The sequence below is a fragment of the Larimichthys crocea genome, chromosome XIII, assembly GCF_000972845.2.
Source record: "Larimichthys crocea isolate SSNF chromosome XIII, L_crocea_2.0, whole genome shotgun sequence".
Taxonomy (NCBI): Eukaryota; Metazoa; Chordata; class Actinopteri; family Sciaenidae; genus Larimichthys; species Larimichthys crocea.
In genome coordinates, this window is record NC_040023.1 from 537124 (window position 1) to 555303 (window position 18180).

An 18180-nucleotide genomic window follows, 5' to 3' on the forward strand; every position below is an offset into this window, starting at 1 on the left:
CTGATACTTTAGCGATAGCTGGCGGTGTTCGCTTGATTTTGTAAAGGCATCAGATGTGATCAGTGACACAAGGACTTATTGTCACTGTTCGCCTTTTCCCACCAGGCGACAGTACCGTGCAGCAGTGAGAGAAAGGGGTCGTTATATATACAATATATTATAATATAGATCAAAATATGTTCAGAATATGTCAGTATGATCAAATGTAAATTAATATCTGTGTCCCTTTAAGTGTATACACTACATCTGAGTGTTATAAATGCTTAAATGTGAGTTTTCTATTCACAATAATGAGAAAACAGAATAAGACTCACATTGAGCACTTGCTGAATAATAAAACAAACCATACAACCAGAGGAATACGGAATATTATAATGTATATGCAATGACAAATCTTGAATAAATGAGATTATTTCTAAATAACGTTGATCTATTTGAAGTGTATTGGTGGGATCTATATCTGCATCAGTGTTATCTTTTTTACTTTTCAGTGTTACTGATTTGCTTAGTTTTCTTAATATCTAGTACGGGGTCATTTTAGGACACACAGCAGGCTACAAATCGGTTGGGTATGTTTACCCTGCCCTGAGTTTTGCCTCTCGTGTCGTCAAACAAATTTCACATTTACATAAAGTATACAAAATCTTCGCTTGCACTGCAAAAAGACCAGTTCTGGAGAGTTCATGAGGGAACACATGTTGCAAAGTTAATGGGTGGGTTTGGCATGGACCATGATTGTCTCCCCCCTTCACAATGTGCACCTCTTGATCTAACATCTAAAGTTTATCCTTAAGCAACGACATAATTAGATTATTATGGTGGCATTCACAGTGTTAAGTTGATTAAATAATGAATAACTAACAAATTGTATGAAAACTAAATAAACTATTAGTACATACACATAAAATAGCTCAGGCATGTTTCCCCCATTTGAAGTGGTGAATGGATTATGGGACCTATAATTGTTATAGATTAATACTAATAATCATATGGGAAATATTTGTTATAATAATATATATCAATTTAATGAGGAAATATACAAGACATCTCTAAGTTTGAGCTTTTGTGGAGCAGCTAATCCGGAAGTGATCGGGTCTTCTGCTCGATAGGGGGATGTCAGTTGAAAACACAGACCTGGCAACCCGACTGCCAATTGCACCTTGAGCTGTAGCAGTGATGAAGCGGCTGATCACTGCCCAGCGGTGACACGGCCTGAGGGGAGGGCAGCCCGCTCACACTCACTCAGCTCCTTTGTGTGAAGCCACGGATGGAAACAGAGAGAGACGCGTGTCAGCTGTTAACCCGGTAATGTCAGGCAGGTAAAAAACTGCGTGACTGAAGCCGCTGAGATGAGCGACAGTACCGAAATGAGAGGGCCCGTAACCCGCCGGAGGAGGACGACTATCTCCGGCAGCGGCAACGGAGCGGTCGGTGTCAAACAAGCCAACGGGAGCAAGTGGCACGATGCTGGGGAGAAGCCACCACAGTATCCCGCTAAAGCCAAAACAGACGAGCTGTCCAGGCATGCGAGTAACAACGGGAAGGTGAACAGACACACGGGGGTGTCAGGGCAGCAGCAGCTCGCCAACACGCCGAGGAAACAGAAGAGTGCAGCGGAGGATATCAACGAGAGACTCAGGTAACCGTGGATGGTTTTAAAGATGTTTAATAACGGCAAACAAGCTGCATTTAATATCATCATTCAGTATGATGTGTTCATCTGTAGGATGTGTTATTCATTCAGGGGTAAGCCTTACTCATGTGTATGGATTCACTGAACGCCTGTCAGAGCTGGTCTGAGATCAGATGAGGACAGGTCAATGTCCTGTAGCACTCTACAGGTGATCTTAAAGAAAACCAGGACACTGTCACCTACACCTGCATACCTTTGTATAACACAACTGCCTTGGAAGATTGAATTCACCTCCTATCTCTGAACATGGACTGCCATGTGCAACCCTTCACCTGGGAATAAAAGAAAACTTTCTTGTCTCCACGTTGGTGGTTATTTGGTCCCAGCACAGTACAAACAGCCACAGCTTGGCTTGTGACAGTTTAATCAGAGGAGCAAGCCAATTTAGAAATCAAGTCCATACATGATAGATTTATTGCCAGTGTAATGTTAATTCATGTTTCTTGATGTTGAACAGCCTGCTTTGCAGAAAGTATTAATCATTTCAGCAGCTGTTCTTCACATGACAAGAGGAATCTCTTAAGTTAAGACACGGGGCGTGTTAAGAGAATAGGTAGAAGGTATGAATGAGAGCAGGCATTATGAGAGAAGACACTGACCCTTACCCCAAATATACCCATTCATTTTATGGTATACACCCACTTCACCTTTTGAAGACGTGTGTGTGGCTGAGGCTTTGGACTTAAACATGTAAAGATTGGCACACTGCCGTGTGTGTCTAGTGTCCCTTTCCTCTATTACAGCAACTGTGGCATGTGCTTTTGCAATACTGTGCTTGGTGACTACGTCTCTGTCTGCACGTTCATCTGCTGGTCTAGTCTTGCCATATGTGTTTCCTGGCACTTAGTAAGGAAATATTTCCTGTCTTTAAATGCTCATTCATTTCCTTACTTCACTCAAGCCACCCCTTCACTTCATCTGCACATTTCTCCCTTTAAAGTTTATTTTTCTACCCTGTCCCCCCCCCCTGTCCTCTCTCTGCTCTGTTGACTCTTTGTTTCGTATGGTTGTGTCACAAAATGTTGCCTGATAAATAGCCTCAGTTTTCACAATGCTCTCTGGACAATGGTGTCAATACCTTTTAACCTACATTTTTCACAACCCTTTCATTGCCTGGTTCAGTTGTAGGAGCAAACACTAGGCTACTGGATGTGTTTCATTTATTTAAAAGCCACTGAGACTGGGAAATTAATGATATCTCCGCTGGAGTTTTTTTTAATCACTGTTAAGTGCAGCAGAGAAAACAGCCGAGAGAGAAATGTGTAAATGATTTGTGAGCTGCAGCGAGTGGCTATGAGTTCAGGTTGAGTCATGCAGCCTCCTGCAAACAGAATACTGCCATCAAAATGCAAAATCAGTCCTCTTTGTCTCCTCATAGTACCACCTGGAGTCGTGCTTATTTTCAAGATGCAGCTAAATGTACCATTGACGTGCCATCGTAACGAGGAGATTAACACGCAGGAAGGAATGTGAAGAGTTTGATAAACCCTAAAAATCAATCAGCTGTTGACTGTTTGCTTCCCTGCAGCTGTCACGTCCTCCAGGAGTCTCTCTTGAGCTCAGCCAGTGGCTACAGCAACTACAGAGGAATCCTCAACTGGTGTGTTATCATGCTGGTGAGTCATACTACAGTGTGTGCACTGCGACTTCTCCCTGACAGAGCTGAATATTCTACCTTTTGGCAGAAAAATGACTCATGGCGCAATTTATCATTTTCAATGTCACAACTCGGGCTTGCCTCGACTTCCTCAGAAATTGTGTAGTGTTCTGAGTCATTATTTTTAACCAGTTGCACATCACTGTCTCCGTCTCTCACTCCCCCACACACAAACCTACAATATGTAAAACTGCCAACTGCTATGACACATTGAAAATGCAGCATTAGTGATATTTGGCAGTTTGTTTAACATGAAAGCAGAAGTGCTAACCCGCACTTGTACAGTACACATTCTCCTATGATTTGGAGTTGGCCCTGTTTCAGTGACTCTTCTGTAAAACCCGCCTGTGTGAGGCGTCTGTGAGAGGTCTGATAAGCTGTTTTTAATGTTATCTCTCTTCACACAAGTAGATCCACCATGCAGTTTTGGCCTTTTTTGCACAGTTTGTCATTTCCTGTACTTTCTCAATTTCTACAGCTTTGATTAAGGGGTGGTTGATGAGTCACAGTTTGTTTTTTAAGTTGAACTCTGATGTCATCAGGACTGTTTGGTGAGTTGTACTTTTAAGTCTGGTTGTTCTGGTGTACTTGTAGTAAATAAAGAGGGTTGAAATGTCAAACGTGGCAATTGTACATTTCGCAATCGCCAAGGAAAATATATAATTGTAATATAATTACGGTTATCTCTAAATCATAGGAGTGAAATGATTATAGGGTGCAAAGCATGAAGAAGCTGTGAACAAAAATATTGCACTTGGAGTGCCTTCAATAATTTGACAAATAGATATGAGTCATTTTATTTCAAAATCCTCATTCTGAGATTTGATAATAAAACATATTAGAGAAGCACTCCATATGACAAGGACTTATAACAAACTAGCAGGAGCTCCTGTTCAAACAGCTGAAAGGCTGCACTACTCAGTGGTTGGCACTGTCGCCTAACAGGAAGAAGGTCCTGGGTCTGAATTCCGACTTGGGCAGGGCGTCTCTGTGTGGCGTTTGCATGTTCTTCCTGTATTTGTGTGTGTTTTTCTCCACCACCAGAAACATGTTTGTTAGGTTTCTCCTGTCAGTGCTCTGGCTTAGATCTGGAGTTGGTACCCGGGCGCCTCACAGTGGCTGCCTACTAAAACTTAGGAAGGATTGCAGAGATGCAGAGGGAAAAGCAGAGAATGAATTTCCCTATGGAGATCGATAAAGGATCACTTAACATACAATGTATGCACATACTGAACACCTGCAGCTGCTGATCTAGATAATGGTAAAGATGCAGTGGAAAGTAGGTCAGATTCAGGACGTGCTATGGTTGCCACGATGAGTAAGTTTAGCTCTGTGGGTTTAACCTTTTTTCAACCTCGCCAGATTCCATCACAGGGGTTAGGGTTGAGTATAAACATTTAGAACAGTAAATCATCAGCTGTGTTAGATGCAGAATCTCAATGCCTTAAAGTTAAAGTTGCAGTACTGATCACAGACGTGTCGCAGCTAAATATGTCCCCCTGGGCTGAGGTCACTTAAGGACAAATGAACTTTCCACCTTGTGCCAATGGCTGAATTCAAGCGTGTGTGTGTCCAAAAGCTCCCTGCAGTGCCCCCGAATATCCTCTGTTTTTCTAAGAGTCATGGAGGATACAAATATCTAGTTAGCCCTAATCCTAATGAAACTGAAATGGAGAGACTATAAGAGTGTGTGCATGTTTCCATGTGCATACTCATGCATGCTTTGCATACTGTACTTGCATGGTTTCATACAAAAAGATTATTATTTGTCCCTTTTGTTTGTGTATAGTTATGTACAGTGTGTGTGCGTGTGTGTGTGTGTGTGTGTGTATTTTCATGGGCTTTCCTAAATTAAGCCTAATTTTGCAGTTCTGTGGCAGGATTAATCCCATTTTTGGAAGTTTATATTGCCGTGACGACCATGTCCTCTACTTTGTGGTCAGCGGGGACAGATGACACTGCTCGGTTCAGACTGTTTTTGGTAAACGTTCAGGATTAGGTTGTAAGAGTGTGAAGTGGAACCGCAGAGTCCTGAGTGTGTGTCTGCATGTACATTTGGAAGCTTAGTTGTGTAATTTGTCCTCGATAGCCAGGACCGTCGGCTAAATTCCTAGGGTGTCGGCTGCAGGAGTACATATTTCTAGAGATAAGAGATTAGATGTGTTTTTAATACTTATCTTCATTTTTACACTCTGTATATCGGAGACCAGATATAATTAATACAATTGATGCACAATCTTAAAATACAGGTGAAATAATCAGCTTCTTTTAATTCTCCTGAAGAGTTTGTAAAGTAAGTATTTACATCCATAAAAGGACTTTGATTCAAAACTAGTGTTCATGAAAGCACGTTTGAATCAGGTCTTCTAAAATGGCCTCATGCGTCTTGTTTCCTGTAATGACTCCCATGAGACACACACCTATTCCACTGCACATCCATCAGCTTGGCACAGAGCACCCAGCAAACAGTGTGTTCCAAGCTGCCCTTTGTCTGCACCTGTCCAAGACATTCACACAATGTTAAGCAGATTTGGATTGTGGCACCAACACCAACAAAAAGACTAGTGTTCCAAGATGATGAACCTTGTTCATTGGGCTTGGTTGATAGAAACGTAGTCAAACACTGAAGATATTTGGCGTAAGACACAACGTTGACAGCAAAAATCACCCAAGGATGCTGCACAAACATTTGATGCTGACTGTTTCCTCTGATTTGAAGCCAAACAGACCGTGTAGATAACTTCAATAACCACAGGACGGTTCACTGCAAAGCATAACTTTACAGTCCCAGGTGCGAATTTGTCATCACACTTCTTTCCGTCTTTCCTCAACATTTTTTTGGTTTATAAATACAAAGTGCTGACTGGTTATGGACATAAAGAACATACAGTACGTGCATGTGAGTGTTCAGCTGTAGTCTGAAGGAAAGCCTCCAACAGAAGACCTGCATCAAAGCAAAATGTTTGATCCCTGAGTCTTCTGGAGGCACTACTTCTCTCAGGTCAGCTTTGTATGTCAGGGGCTTAATGTTCAGCCAAACCCAAACAGCTTCGTCTAATTTTAGATTTCCCATCAACCAGATCTGATACGTTTCTTCTATCCACAACCAAGGAACCCGAGATACAGCCTGATTAGACAAGTTCATTACTAACTTTATTAAAACTAATCCCAGATGGATAAAACACAGATATGATCAGCAATTTGTTGGTAACAAGTGTATCATAATTGTTGTTTGAACCATATTACAGATTTTTCAAAGGGAATGTAAATAGTGTGTATAGATTTTAAAATTAGTTTCACTTGGATATTTGATAAATAGGAAAAAAATCTATTTCACAGTCTTATCATTATTTTATCTATTTCATTACAGAGGAAATTGTAAATGTCTGCAAGAAGACTAGAAGATGTGACTCGACAAATCCTAAAGAACAACTTTTTTTTTTTTTTTTTATTCTTTGTGTGGATTTTCTGTCATTAAAAATATGTCGACATTGAGATTTGACCTGAATTCACTGAAGCACCCAGGTCACAATTATTGTCAAGTTTGTAACAGAATTAAAAATGCCTTCATGCAAAAATAGGAGAAATGGCCAACTGTACCCTGGAATATATAACTCCACTATATAATGTAAAAATATATAGCTCTGTATCTTTTGATTTCTTGGGACAGATTAAATTATGTAAATGACTAGCAAGATAACAACATTCCTGAGTGATATGACTGAATGTAAGACAGATAACACTGCAGTTGATAATCTACCGCTGGAAACAAACAGTGTTTAAATAAAATGCTGAAATGTTTCAGATGAGACACTGACACACCCAGAGTGTTTCTCTGTGTCTGACTCTCACTCTTGCAAAGTTCAATTTTTAGAATTACAAAATAGGATCTTGCAATGCTCTGTACAAACCCCTGTCCCAATAGTTGTGCCCTACGTGATGGCTCTCATCTGCCCAGGCTGAAGGTTACTAAGGCAAAGGTTGGTGGTTTGGACAAGACATAGTTGAATCAAAACCACATTGCTCCACAGTCTTGGCAGGACAGTGGGCTCAGGTGCAATATGCCGTATAATAACTGCAGCATGACCTTATCATGTGTCATTCCCTCTCTGTCCTCATTATCTTAACTGTTTCTCTAACTCATGAGTTGAACACGCCATAAAAATGATGTGAGAAATGTATACATGCTATACATCCGCAGTGTTTGGGGTGCCTGCTTACTTTTATCTCGGCTCAGATAAGTGAGATAAAGCTGGACTCAGACCTTGAACTTTAATACATAATATAATCATAAATCTATTTTACTTGACGGCGAGCTGCAGCAGGGTGTGACAGTAACTTCAGGTTAAAAGTTGGTATAAAACACATGCAGTCATTCAAACAGATCATGTAGATAGCAGCTTCCACACTGTGTGTGTGTGTTGTGTGTGTGTTGACATTTATTTGTGGAACTAGCTTGTTCCTGTTTGTTTTAAAAAAAAAAAAAACTCATTCAACACGTACAAACAAACAAACCCATTGAAACCTGCAGACTAATCATGAGCAGAGCTGTGGGTAGAGAAAATAATAAGTCAGATTTATAGCAGAGGGATACAAATATGTTAACAAACAAAGGCCAGATTCAGTTGATAAGCTGCTCATTATCTCATGTTGACTGGGCTGTCCTCTCTTTCAGGTGCTGAGCAACGCACGCCTCTTCTTGGAGAACATTATCAAGTGAGTATGCACCTACACACATAAATATAAATATAAATAAATATATATATATATATATATGTATATATTATATGATATATATATATATATATAGTATATATAGATTATATATCATATATATACAATACAACACACAAGTTAAAAGTACAACATACTCCCTTTTGGTTGTAAAACAGGTAACGTCCTTTATTACTTAAGTCTTTATTACTTGTGGCTTTGTCCAGAGTGAATTGGAGCAGAGGAGATAAAAGTCATGAAAAATAAAAAGTACAGCCCTCCAGATAAACAACTTCAAGCGTGTTCTACAAGTACTTTGTTTCTAATGAACTGAAAGGCCAGCACCATGTGTCCAGGGCTGAAAAAGTATACACTCACTTAAGTTAGATAGAAAACAGTGAGTATACAGGCTCTTGGTCGGTTTACAATCTTTCACCTGACTGTGGTTAGGAGTTTAAAGTAAAGTCTTTTACCTGACCACACCAATGGTAAACCTTAAACTAATCATCACATAACATTTATCTTGATCTACATGTTAACATTTCTAAATGATGCCTGGTTAGATCGGTAATTTCACTTTTCTTTCGTCTCCTCTAGGTATGGTATCTTGGTGGACCCCATTCAAGTAGTATCCCTCTTCTTGAAGGACCCCTATAGCTGGCCATCAGCTTGCCTCATCATCGGTATGTAGGTCGTCTAAAACAGATGGTGAATGACCTACATCTATTCGCCCTTCTTCGACCTTGTGATTGATTGGTGTCGAACTTGTGTTTTACCTGTACGTCCTGTACATAAATCAGGGAATAATTAGTTTCTGTCACGTTAACAGAACATGCCATTGTTGATTTGTAATAAAACATGTGTTTTACAGCCTCCATGTCCTAACCGGTTTGTCTGATACAGCATGACATAGATTTAATGAGCCAGATGCTCTTAGATAGCACGTAGAAGCGATGTTAGGGTGAGTTCTTGTGTTGAATGTTGTAGCCCTGCTGTTACTGATCATTCCCTCTTTGTTGAACCAAAGAAGTTGACTCATGCCTTTGTCTACTTTCCCACCAACACCCAGCTCTACAGCAGTCAAACTAGTCAATACTAATGTGAAAAAACATAGCTGTCCTCAGCACCATATGCTCTGACCTCTGGGGTGACATTAGAACAATCATTTATAATAAAATGATACTTTTTTAAGGAAAATTCTCAACTATTATAGCATCTGAAGCTCTTCTCCATGTCTCTCTGTCTGTGTTATATAGTCACTATGGTCACATCTCTGTGACGCTGTAGCTGATGGATCTGTTGTTTGTCTGTTCTGTGTTTCAGTGTCTAATGTGTTCATCTTAGCAGCCCTGTACACTGAGAGGCGTCTGGCTGTGGTGAGTACTGACAATGATTGACAATGATACATTTTCCGAGATGACAAAATTTTCATTGATCTAAATTCCTTTAATAAAATTTAATTCGCTTCTAAATTGCTCTGAATGTTTGACTCCACCGTTGTTTGGATCCCAAAGGCCAATAGGTGACATAGCTTTGTTTTAGGTATTGTGTCACAGCTGCACTGTTAGACAAACTGAAAAGTGTGCATAGGTTTGTTTTTGATTCATCATTCACGGCTCAGCCTTCAAGGATGTTTGCCTGTTTTACACATCCTGGAGTCCACACAGTAAATCCTCCCCTCTTTACACCTGCTCTGAACTCTGATAAGAACACCACTCCTCCTCCAGATTAGATTACATTTCATCTAAAACACCTCTGACAAGTGTTTTACAGGTCTCTGTTTTTCTCTTATCATTCCAAGGGTACCATTTCCGAAATGACCGGACTGATTCTTCACATTTTCAACCTGACATCCCTGCTGATCTTTCCTTCAGCCACTGTGCTCACTTTGACCTCCATGACCCCAGGTATATACGAAATCTATACGTGTTTACATGGTCTAGTTCCTACAGTTCCTACATGTACACAGTGCTCTTTCCCTTTTTCTCTTAATCAATGGCCCTGTGTGTGTTTGTGTGTGTCAGTGGGTGGTGTGCTCTCCCTTGGAGTCTACACCGTGCTGTTTCTCAAGCTGTACTCCTACCAAGACACCAACAGGTGGTGTAGAGAAATCCGACAAGCGAAAGCCAAGAGATTAACACGATCGTACTCATGTAAGTACATCAACACACGCAGAAACTGTTAAAGAGGATGTTAAATCTAAATAGTGAGCAGGCATACACACATGTAGAGCAGGACGCTTAACCACAGCGTGAACATGTCAGACTAACAGTTTACAGTGTGTATTTATACACACAATGTCAGTGCACAACAGGCTTCAGAGTTCTTTTTACCATGTTAATACTGTGCGGCTGCTACCATCTAGTGGTGACAGACAACCTGAAGCTTTTGGCTCACACACTCAATCACACACACTGACAGAGATCAAAGTGGTGTGCGTCTTGAACAGCTGTTATCACTCTGTGTGTGTTTTGAAGCTATTTTAATCCTAAATGCAGCCTGATGACTTTATCCGCTCACTGCAGGAGCTGAGATAAACAGACAACACACACAGAGGAATCTTTTAGATATTTATCATGAATTTTAGGTGGGTTATTGTTGAAGAACTGACTGACTGCCTGAAAATACAGATTAATTATGTTCATCTGTTTTTTTTTTTAGGTCCATCTGTGGCCCAGTCCAACGGTTCGGCAGTTCACGCTCATGTCTCCTACCCAGGCAACCTCACACACAGAGGTAACCATGGAGATAATTAGCAGTTTTTTAAATGAAACATTTTTAATGACAAATAATCATAAATTAAATACATTTTTCTTCGTTTCTCTTTAGACATGTACTACTTTATCTTTGCCCCGACTCTCTGCTACCAGCTCAACTTCCCACGATCACCTCGAATACGCAAAAGGTTCCTGATGAGAAGACTTTTTGAAATGGTGAGAGGGAGCGAACACATATTCTGTATGTTCTTGATGTAAGCTGACTTGCATGTTGACATTTTTCATTCCGGCTTGTTTTGTTTTTTTTATCTCATAGCTTTTCTTCATGCAGCTGTTGGTGGGATTGATACAGCAGGTATGTTGACCATTAACACACAGACAGGCCCTCAGGATGCACCCTGTATTGTTTTTCTTAAATAACGCAATTTTTCCACTTCCAGTGGATGGTTCCCACCATACAGAACTCCATGAAACCATTCCAGGTGTGTACACACACACACACACACACACATAAAGGGAGAGTTTGTTTATATTGTGTGAGCCTTAACAACAACATTAAATTCATATATTAAGCCAGTACTGTTTCAGTATCTAATCTACTCTCACTTCTTGTTTCTTTCACAGGAAATGGACTTTTCTAGGATGGTGGAGCGCCTCCTAAAGTTAGCTGTGAGTATGATGTACTGAAGTCATAACTTTACAATGAAGAGTACATTTAAAGGGATGGCAGTCTCACATGTTTTATAGGACTGTGTTTTAGAGAAGAGGTGACAACACGGCAGCCAATGTGTAGCCATATCAACCTAGGCACCTTTCCTAACCCTTGACCCTCTCCCCTCCTCTCCTCTCCTCTCCTCTCCTCTCCTCTCCTCTCCAAGGTTCCTAACCATCTGATATGGTTAATATTCTTCTATTGGTTTTTCCACTCCTCTATGAACTTTGTGGCAGAGCTGCTGCAGTTCGGAGACAGAGAGTTTTACAAAGACTGGTGGTGAGTAGGAGGAGCACACACATCAACACATTTTGATCAAAAGCGATCTAATCTCTAATCAATATAATTTCAGCTGTGATCATCATTAAATTTGCGTGTTTTAAGTTTGAGTGTTTCGTGTGTGCACACAACATACAAACAAATACAGACCACAGCATGTGTAAACTTGAAGTCAGATTCTAAAACTGCTGTTTTTATATATTCCAGGAACTCTGAGACTGTCACATATTTCTGGGCCAACTGGAATATCCCAGTTCACAAGTGGTGCTTGAGGTGGGTTCCAACCTTTCTATAGTAATATTAATTCTTTTTGAATCCTGTGTGAAATAAAATGCAAAACACAATAAAGAAATCAAGCTTTGAAGAGATGAGTCAGATTTGAAGATCAGTGTAAGTTGTCTGTGTGTGTTACAGACACTTCTATAAGCCAATGTTGAAGAAGGGGATCAACAGGTTTCTAGCTCAAACCGCCGTTTTCCTGGTGTCTGCCTTCTTCCACGAGGTAAACCATCAACAGTCAGTCTTCAGTGAAACTGCCAATTATCTTTTACTAAATGTAGGTCTATAAAATGGTCTGTCATGTTTTATTTGCACAACAATTCAGAAGATCGTGTAATAACTGTCAAATTACTACTTATTCAAAATATTGTGTTTTTTGAAAAACTTGTATTTCTCTCATGTCCCCATCAGTACCTGGTGAGTGTTCCTCTGAAGATGTTCAGACTGTGGGCCTTTATGGGAATGATGGCTCAGGTAAAGTGGCTCTGAACTGTCACTGATCACTTTCTCTCCTCTCATACGCAAACAAACACACACTGACCTCTGAACTTTCACCTCTCCAGGTTCCTCTGGCTTGGTTCGTGGGCCGTTTCCTCAATGGAAACTACGGCAACGCCGCCGTGTGGATGTCGCTCATCATCGGGCAGCCCATCGCTGTGTTGATGTATGTCCATGACTACTATGTCATTCATCATGGGGGCACTACATAGTACTGGACAAACACACACACACAATAGTTTTTGACTTCTTGATTTTTGCACTAAAGAGAAATGAACCACAGTCTGTCAGGAACTTCATGAGAAGTGTTGGGTATAAAGAGGTGTTCCACTTTAGTAGGACAAACATACCTTTGTGTTCTTCAGGGTCCACAGTCAATACACACTTGGATCTCTGTTATTGGAACTCGTCCCTCCATGTTAGATTGAGCTTGAGCATCTCAATTTTGCTAAAAAACTTAACGTGTGGAGCTGAGGTTTCCTAGAGAACAGTTAGGTGCACTAAAGTGAACACTTTCTACAACTCAGCACTTTAAAAAAAAATAATTAAAAAGTGGAGACTATATTTGTAACCAGGTACTCCTCGTGTTTTGTAAAGTGCGCACACCTCTCCGTGCAACAAATGTGAACCACTGCCGAGCGAGCACAAGCCAGGACGGGATCCTGCCTCCATAGAGCTAATATGAAAATGTTGTTTCTATATCAGTGGTTGAGAAGTCACTTTTTACTCGTATCCGAAGGCAACAGAGAAACTATGAAGCCAAATAAACAGCTTGTTTCCACAAACTGAGGCTAAAAAAATTGCCAAATTAGGATGTCTCCAGGTGTTCACCTTAACCACAGCAACACTTTTTTGTACATGTTTTCTGTATATAAAGATTATATCCTTCTCTTTTTGATGCTATGGAGTATTACAGATATTTCTAATAAAAGAAATGGTCAACAGTAAGAAATGTAACAACAAAGAGAAGATGCTATGAAGCTATGAAGAAATCACATGAAGGACAAACAGTCAATTTGTCTTTTGAGTTTTCCTGACCTTATTTGTACAGTCTGCAGTCAGCCTCTCTTCTACTGCTACTCAACTACTAACAACATCAATGCAAGCTCTTAGTGTAACAGTACATGCTAAAGGTGTGTTGCTGGCCTTGGCTTTATTGTCTTTTTTTTGTGTTGCATTATTTTATATTTTGTATAATTATGTGTTGGTTTGTCTCAACTTATGTTGTGCCATCTTGAAGTTATAATTTATGCATTTTATTTGAAATGTATGATTTAATGCAGTAACTGATTTGCCAATTTGAACCAATGACTGTATTTTGCACTTTAAAAAGAAGCATGCTGTTGACTTAAGCAATAGATTTCTATGAATGTATTCTTTAAGTTATATCAATCATGTAAGGAAAACATGTTATGTTCAGATCATTTTTATGTTTTGTGATTTGCTTGTTGACATTTTGTTTTGTCATAAGGTTTACTCAGCTTGTTTGAGCAGCTGCAGTGGTAACAAGACTTCAGAATTTAAAGTCTGCTTCTTGGCTTGACCTGATTGGAAAGTTAGAGCCTGACACCGTTGCCAATATGGATAATGCCATATATGTTCTGTTATTTTACTTTATGTTTTAACCTGCTTTCCAAATACATCATGACAGTTGACTGAACATGTTAAATCAGAGCCCTTCTCTCTTTTCTTTCCCTTTTGATCACATTTCAGGGAAAACACTGTTGTTAATCTGTAACACCAGTTATCAAACAGACTGTGTTGACATTCCTTATTGAAAGTGCCTGCTGGGAAAATATGCTTAAAGTCAAAATATATATAAAATATTTGTACCAATAGAAGACACAGAGGCCAAATACTAATAAAGGAAATACATTTCCTTAACCTCATTCTAAGATCACAATTCATCTATATCAATGGTGTCTTTAAATTTTTGTTCATATGATTTTCAAAGCAGTATTGTTTATGTTGTCATGTTGGAGGACAGCCTTATGTAAGTCATGCATAAATCTTATCACCTTATTGGTATTTCAGCACACAAATGGCAGCTTTAATATCTATCAGTCTGACCCACTTTGATCATCAAACGTGACCCAGTTTAAACACCATATGAATTTTATAGACTGTGAGCCATGTGGAGTGCAAGACCTTTGTTCGATTTTTATTTTTTAATAAGCGTGAGAAATTGGAAGATTATTTTTAAAGTAGCAGGTGTAGCAACATTGTCTTGACTGCTAGATTGACAACTCGTGCATCTCAATGCTGAGAGCTGATATCTGGGGGAAAAAATACAAAAGGCATGTTTCAGTGTATTTTTCTTTGTAGTTTGGTAGAAAGACTAAAACTCAAAAAATGAAATGACGTAGGTGGTTCTGTCAACTCAACTCATAAAAACTCAAACATAGAAATTTAGACCAAATGTTCTCATTTGCATTAAAAATGTATTTACTACATTCGGTTATTTACTTGGATTATTTCTCCTTTTTTGTTGTAAGAGAACAGCATAGTCACCACAGCTTGATATCGGGCTCAAAATTCTTCCAAGAATATGTGGCATCTCCCAGTTAGTTATTTTATTTTGTTTACCAGCACTTCCAGTTTCCACATTATTTCTGCGCCGATTCTGCTCTTGGAATCGCTGAGGAGTTGAAGATGCAGCTTTAAGTTGAACTGTCTTTAAAGGTTTATTTTGTTTGTGGATGATTGCGTGACGCAAGATGTAGTCAAATGAATGTATTACAGAAATCCAAAGTGAAACAAAGATTCTGTGTTTTAGGAATGCAAGTCATTTTCATAGCCTTTCACTGCAAATTATTTGTGCTGTTTGATAAAGATAATTTATATTTGATCAATAGACTCGTCTGTTTTTCATTGTCTCCAAGTATCCTGAATTTCCTGGTTATATGACTGCTGTATATGTGATCAATGTTGATTCTTATATCAACTTATTATACTATCAACTTTAAACAGCTACAGATTGTGAGGACAGATGAGTCCATAAAAAACTTTATTGTGTAGATACCAACACATAACGTCAATCAAAACTCATAGTTTCAAAATTACAATATAATATTACAAAGTTTTAAAGTTCATTATACATCTACACACAGAAAATCTTACAGCTAAACTCCACATCAGGTCCAGGGGAAACAGTGCAGTCTGAGAATCTCTATTGCTGCAAGACACAAACACACAAACAGATGAGTTTAAGAGCAAATGTAGCGTAAGACCAAATGTAGGTACAGAGGTGTGTGTGTGTTCACCTTGGCTTTTTGGTTCTGGACCGGCAAGTAGAGTTTAAACTCTGCTGGGAGCTCATCCTCAGAGTACAGTCTGTCTGAGAAATACACTCTCCTTATTCGACAGTTTGCATGGATCTGAGAGGAAACAGCAGGTCAGGCATTAGCAACAGAAAGAGGATAAATACAATCTAAGACATTCACTGTAGATATTCTGCATCTGTAGACAATTGGTTCCTAGTCTGTCCAGTGCACTAACCTGTACACGCAGCGTCTCGATGTAATTGGTTCCATAGGCCCTCCTGGTGAAGTCTGACAGGTTGAACTGAATCTGGTTCCAGCCGTCATCCAGCCTCATAGGCATGGTGCAGATAAACGGCTTCACTCGTGTCGTGCTTTGATAGTTACTCGCCCGAAACCGCCGGCGTACGTTCTTATCATCCAACACCTGAAAGTTGTAAAAATGAGGAGAAAGCATGAATCCTGATACTGGAAGGAACACTAAGTATACTGTGTGTTGTGCACGTATACACACAATGTGCTGCCAAAACATGGAATGGGTCCGTATCTGCAGAAGTGTCAACCCTACCTGGACTTCAAAGGTGAAATACTTCTTGAGGTTTTTGATGATCATAACAAGAAATGGAAGTTTGATGCCCAATGTCTTCTTGGGGTCTGCAGGACATGTTATGTAGGTGGTACTGCAGGGAGGAGAAAAAATACAAGTCTTATTGTATGAATGTCTGGATTTGTACTGATGTCACTGATTGTCTAGTATTAATAAAAACAGAAATAGGGACCACAGGAAGAGTGGTTACTGGAACATTACAGTATTTAATGTGAATCTAAACAAACAAACTGAGCTAAAGAAATCAAAAAACTCACCTGACATTTGTCCCCTCAACCTCCAACACCAATGAGTGGATGTCATTATCTGTGATTCTCTTGATGTGACCGTTTCTCACCTGAAAACACACAGAAATATTATTATTTATATTATCATTTTATTGAGGTTGATATGGAGAAATAGAGCTGTATCTCCATCAGTCAACACAGATATTCATTCATAGTCAATGTCACTGCAAGTAATAGCTACAGATGTGAGAGAACTGTAAAACGCTCTGGTCCGTTTCTTAACCACAGATTTAAAGGATCCCTGTCAAATATGATTGTTATTAACATGATTATGAGTCTGTATGAGCCGGGCGTGGGAGCGGTCGGGTGGAAGTTAGCCAGCTGTCTTTATACTCCACTGTTACTATTCTTACCCGTTGCTTAGCAACAGCGCCTACCAGGCCCACCACGCATCCCGCACTTAACGCTACATTTAATACTCAGTCAGGCTTTCTGACTTGAAAATGTTTAATAAACAGCACAAATTATGCAAATATCCAGATTTAATCTCCGTCACAAGCACTCTAACTACCATCCGGATCAGTATTGGTGTTTTCTTTACTACTGACAACAGTGTTTAGTTTTAAAAAATGATAAAATGTGCAATATTAACCGAGAAGGAGACTTATTGAGATGTGGCGTATTAACTAAATGAAGGAGTCAGTGTTGATTTGACTGACCACACTCACCCCAAACCGACAACGTGTGTCACATGTAAGCAGCTAACTGTAGCTGGAAGACAAGCTTGTTGCTTTAACACTGAATTTAAAAAAACGAAACGCTAGTTAGCTTTAGCGCGACCAGCTAAGGAAGCTACATTGGTGTCATAGCAACGCTTACCTTCTTCTCCCATATCTGCAGCGGCTTGCTGCCGATGCTGTATAAAATAGACAAGAAGCCGCTCTGGAATGTGTTTTTAAACATCTTTGACTTCAGCTAGTCCTCAGTCGTCCTGCACATGTGTTGAAGTCCACCACGACTGTCGCTAACCAGCGTTACGTTTGTTTACAGATTCGGTTTCCGTCCCCAACGCTACCAGTTTCCGTGTGGAACAAAATAAAGCGTTCCGCCGCTAGAAGTTATAATAATAAAAAAAACATTCCAGTCAAATTAAAAACAAATCGCTATGTATTGTGACATTCCCACGCGTGGTGCGTAAAAAGAAATGAGCTAGTCTCACGTTAGTGGTCACCCCTTTATTATTTTGTTGTTGCTAAGGAACAGAATCTCCTGGCGTTGTTCACGTCGGCTTCTTAAGCGGTGATGCATCTCGGTCGCCGTGGCAACCAAAAGCCTGACGAGTTGTTTATGATAACGGTCTGCTATATTTTACATATTTAAACTACATTTATATTTATTTTAAGCTATTTAAACCACATATGAGGACATAATGTAAAGATTCAATTAAAGCTTGGTCATAATGACTAAATACAATTTTAAAAAATCACAATTTATAATAATAAACTCTGAAAATATATTTATATAATTACCAAAACATC

At 39.6% G+C, this 18180-nt stretch overlaps 2 protein-coding genes across 3 annotated transcripts; one reads left to right on the forward strand and one right to left on the reverse strand.

Moving 5' to 3' along the window:
- The first annotated feature begins 1146 nt into the window (after positions 1-1146).
- On the forward strand, positions 1147-15396 carry dgat1a (diacylglycerol O-acyltransferase 1a). Its single transcript, XM_019254827.2, has 17 exons — positions 1147-1639; positions 3222-3309; positions 8026-8066; positions 8661-8746; positions 9387-9439; positions 9865-9970; positions 10088-10216; positions 10725-10799; positions 10893-10996; positions 11097-11135; positions 11221-11262; positions 11405-11449; positions 11659-11771; positions 11979-12044; positions 12186-12273; positions 12462-12524; positions 12614-15396. The coding sequence occupies exons 1-17, from the start codon at positions 1350-1352 to the stop codon at positions 12758-12760; spliced, it is 1575 nt and encodes a 524-aa protein (XP_019110372.1). The 5' UTR covers positions 1147-1349; the 3' UTR covers positions 12761-15396.
- cfap20 (cilia and flagella associated protein 20) lies at positions 12852-17893 on the reverse strand. 2 transcript variants are annotated; one of them, XM_027286156.1, is made up of 7 exons: positions 17522-17893; positions 16673-16752; positions 16377-16488; positions 16047-16235; positions 15812-15925; positions 15669-15723; positions 12852-14824 (listed from the first exon to the last, which is right to left on the reverse strand). In XM_027286156.1, the coding sequence occupies exons 1-6, from the start codon at positions 17603-17605 to the stop codon at positions 15718-15720; spliced, it is 585 nt and encodes a 194-aa protein (XP_027141957.1). In that variant the 5' UTR covers positions 17606-17893; the 3' UTR covers positions 12852-14824; positions 15669-15717. The 2 variants fall into 2 exon arrangements, with proteins under 2 accessions (XP_027141957.1, XP_010729884.1); XM_010731582.3 differs by lacking the exon at positions 12852-14824 and having other exon boundaries at positions 15543-15723.
- Positions 17894-18180: the final 287 nt, after the last annotated feature.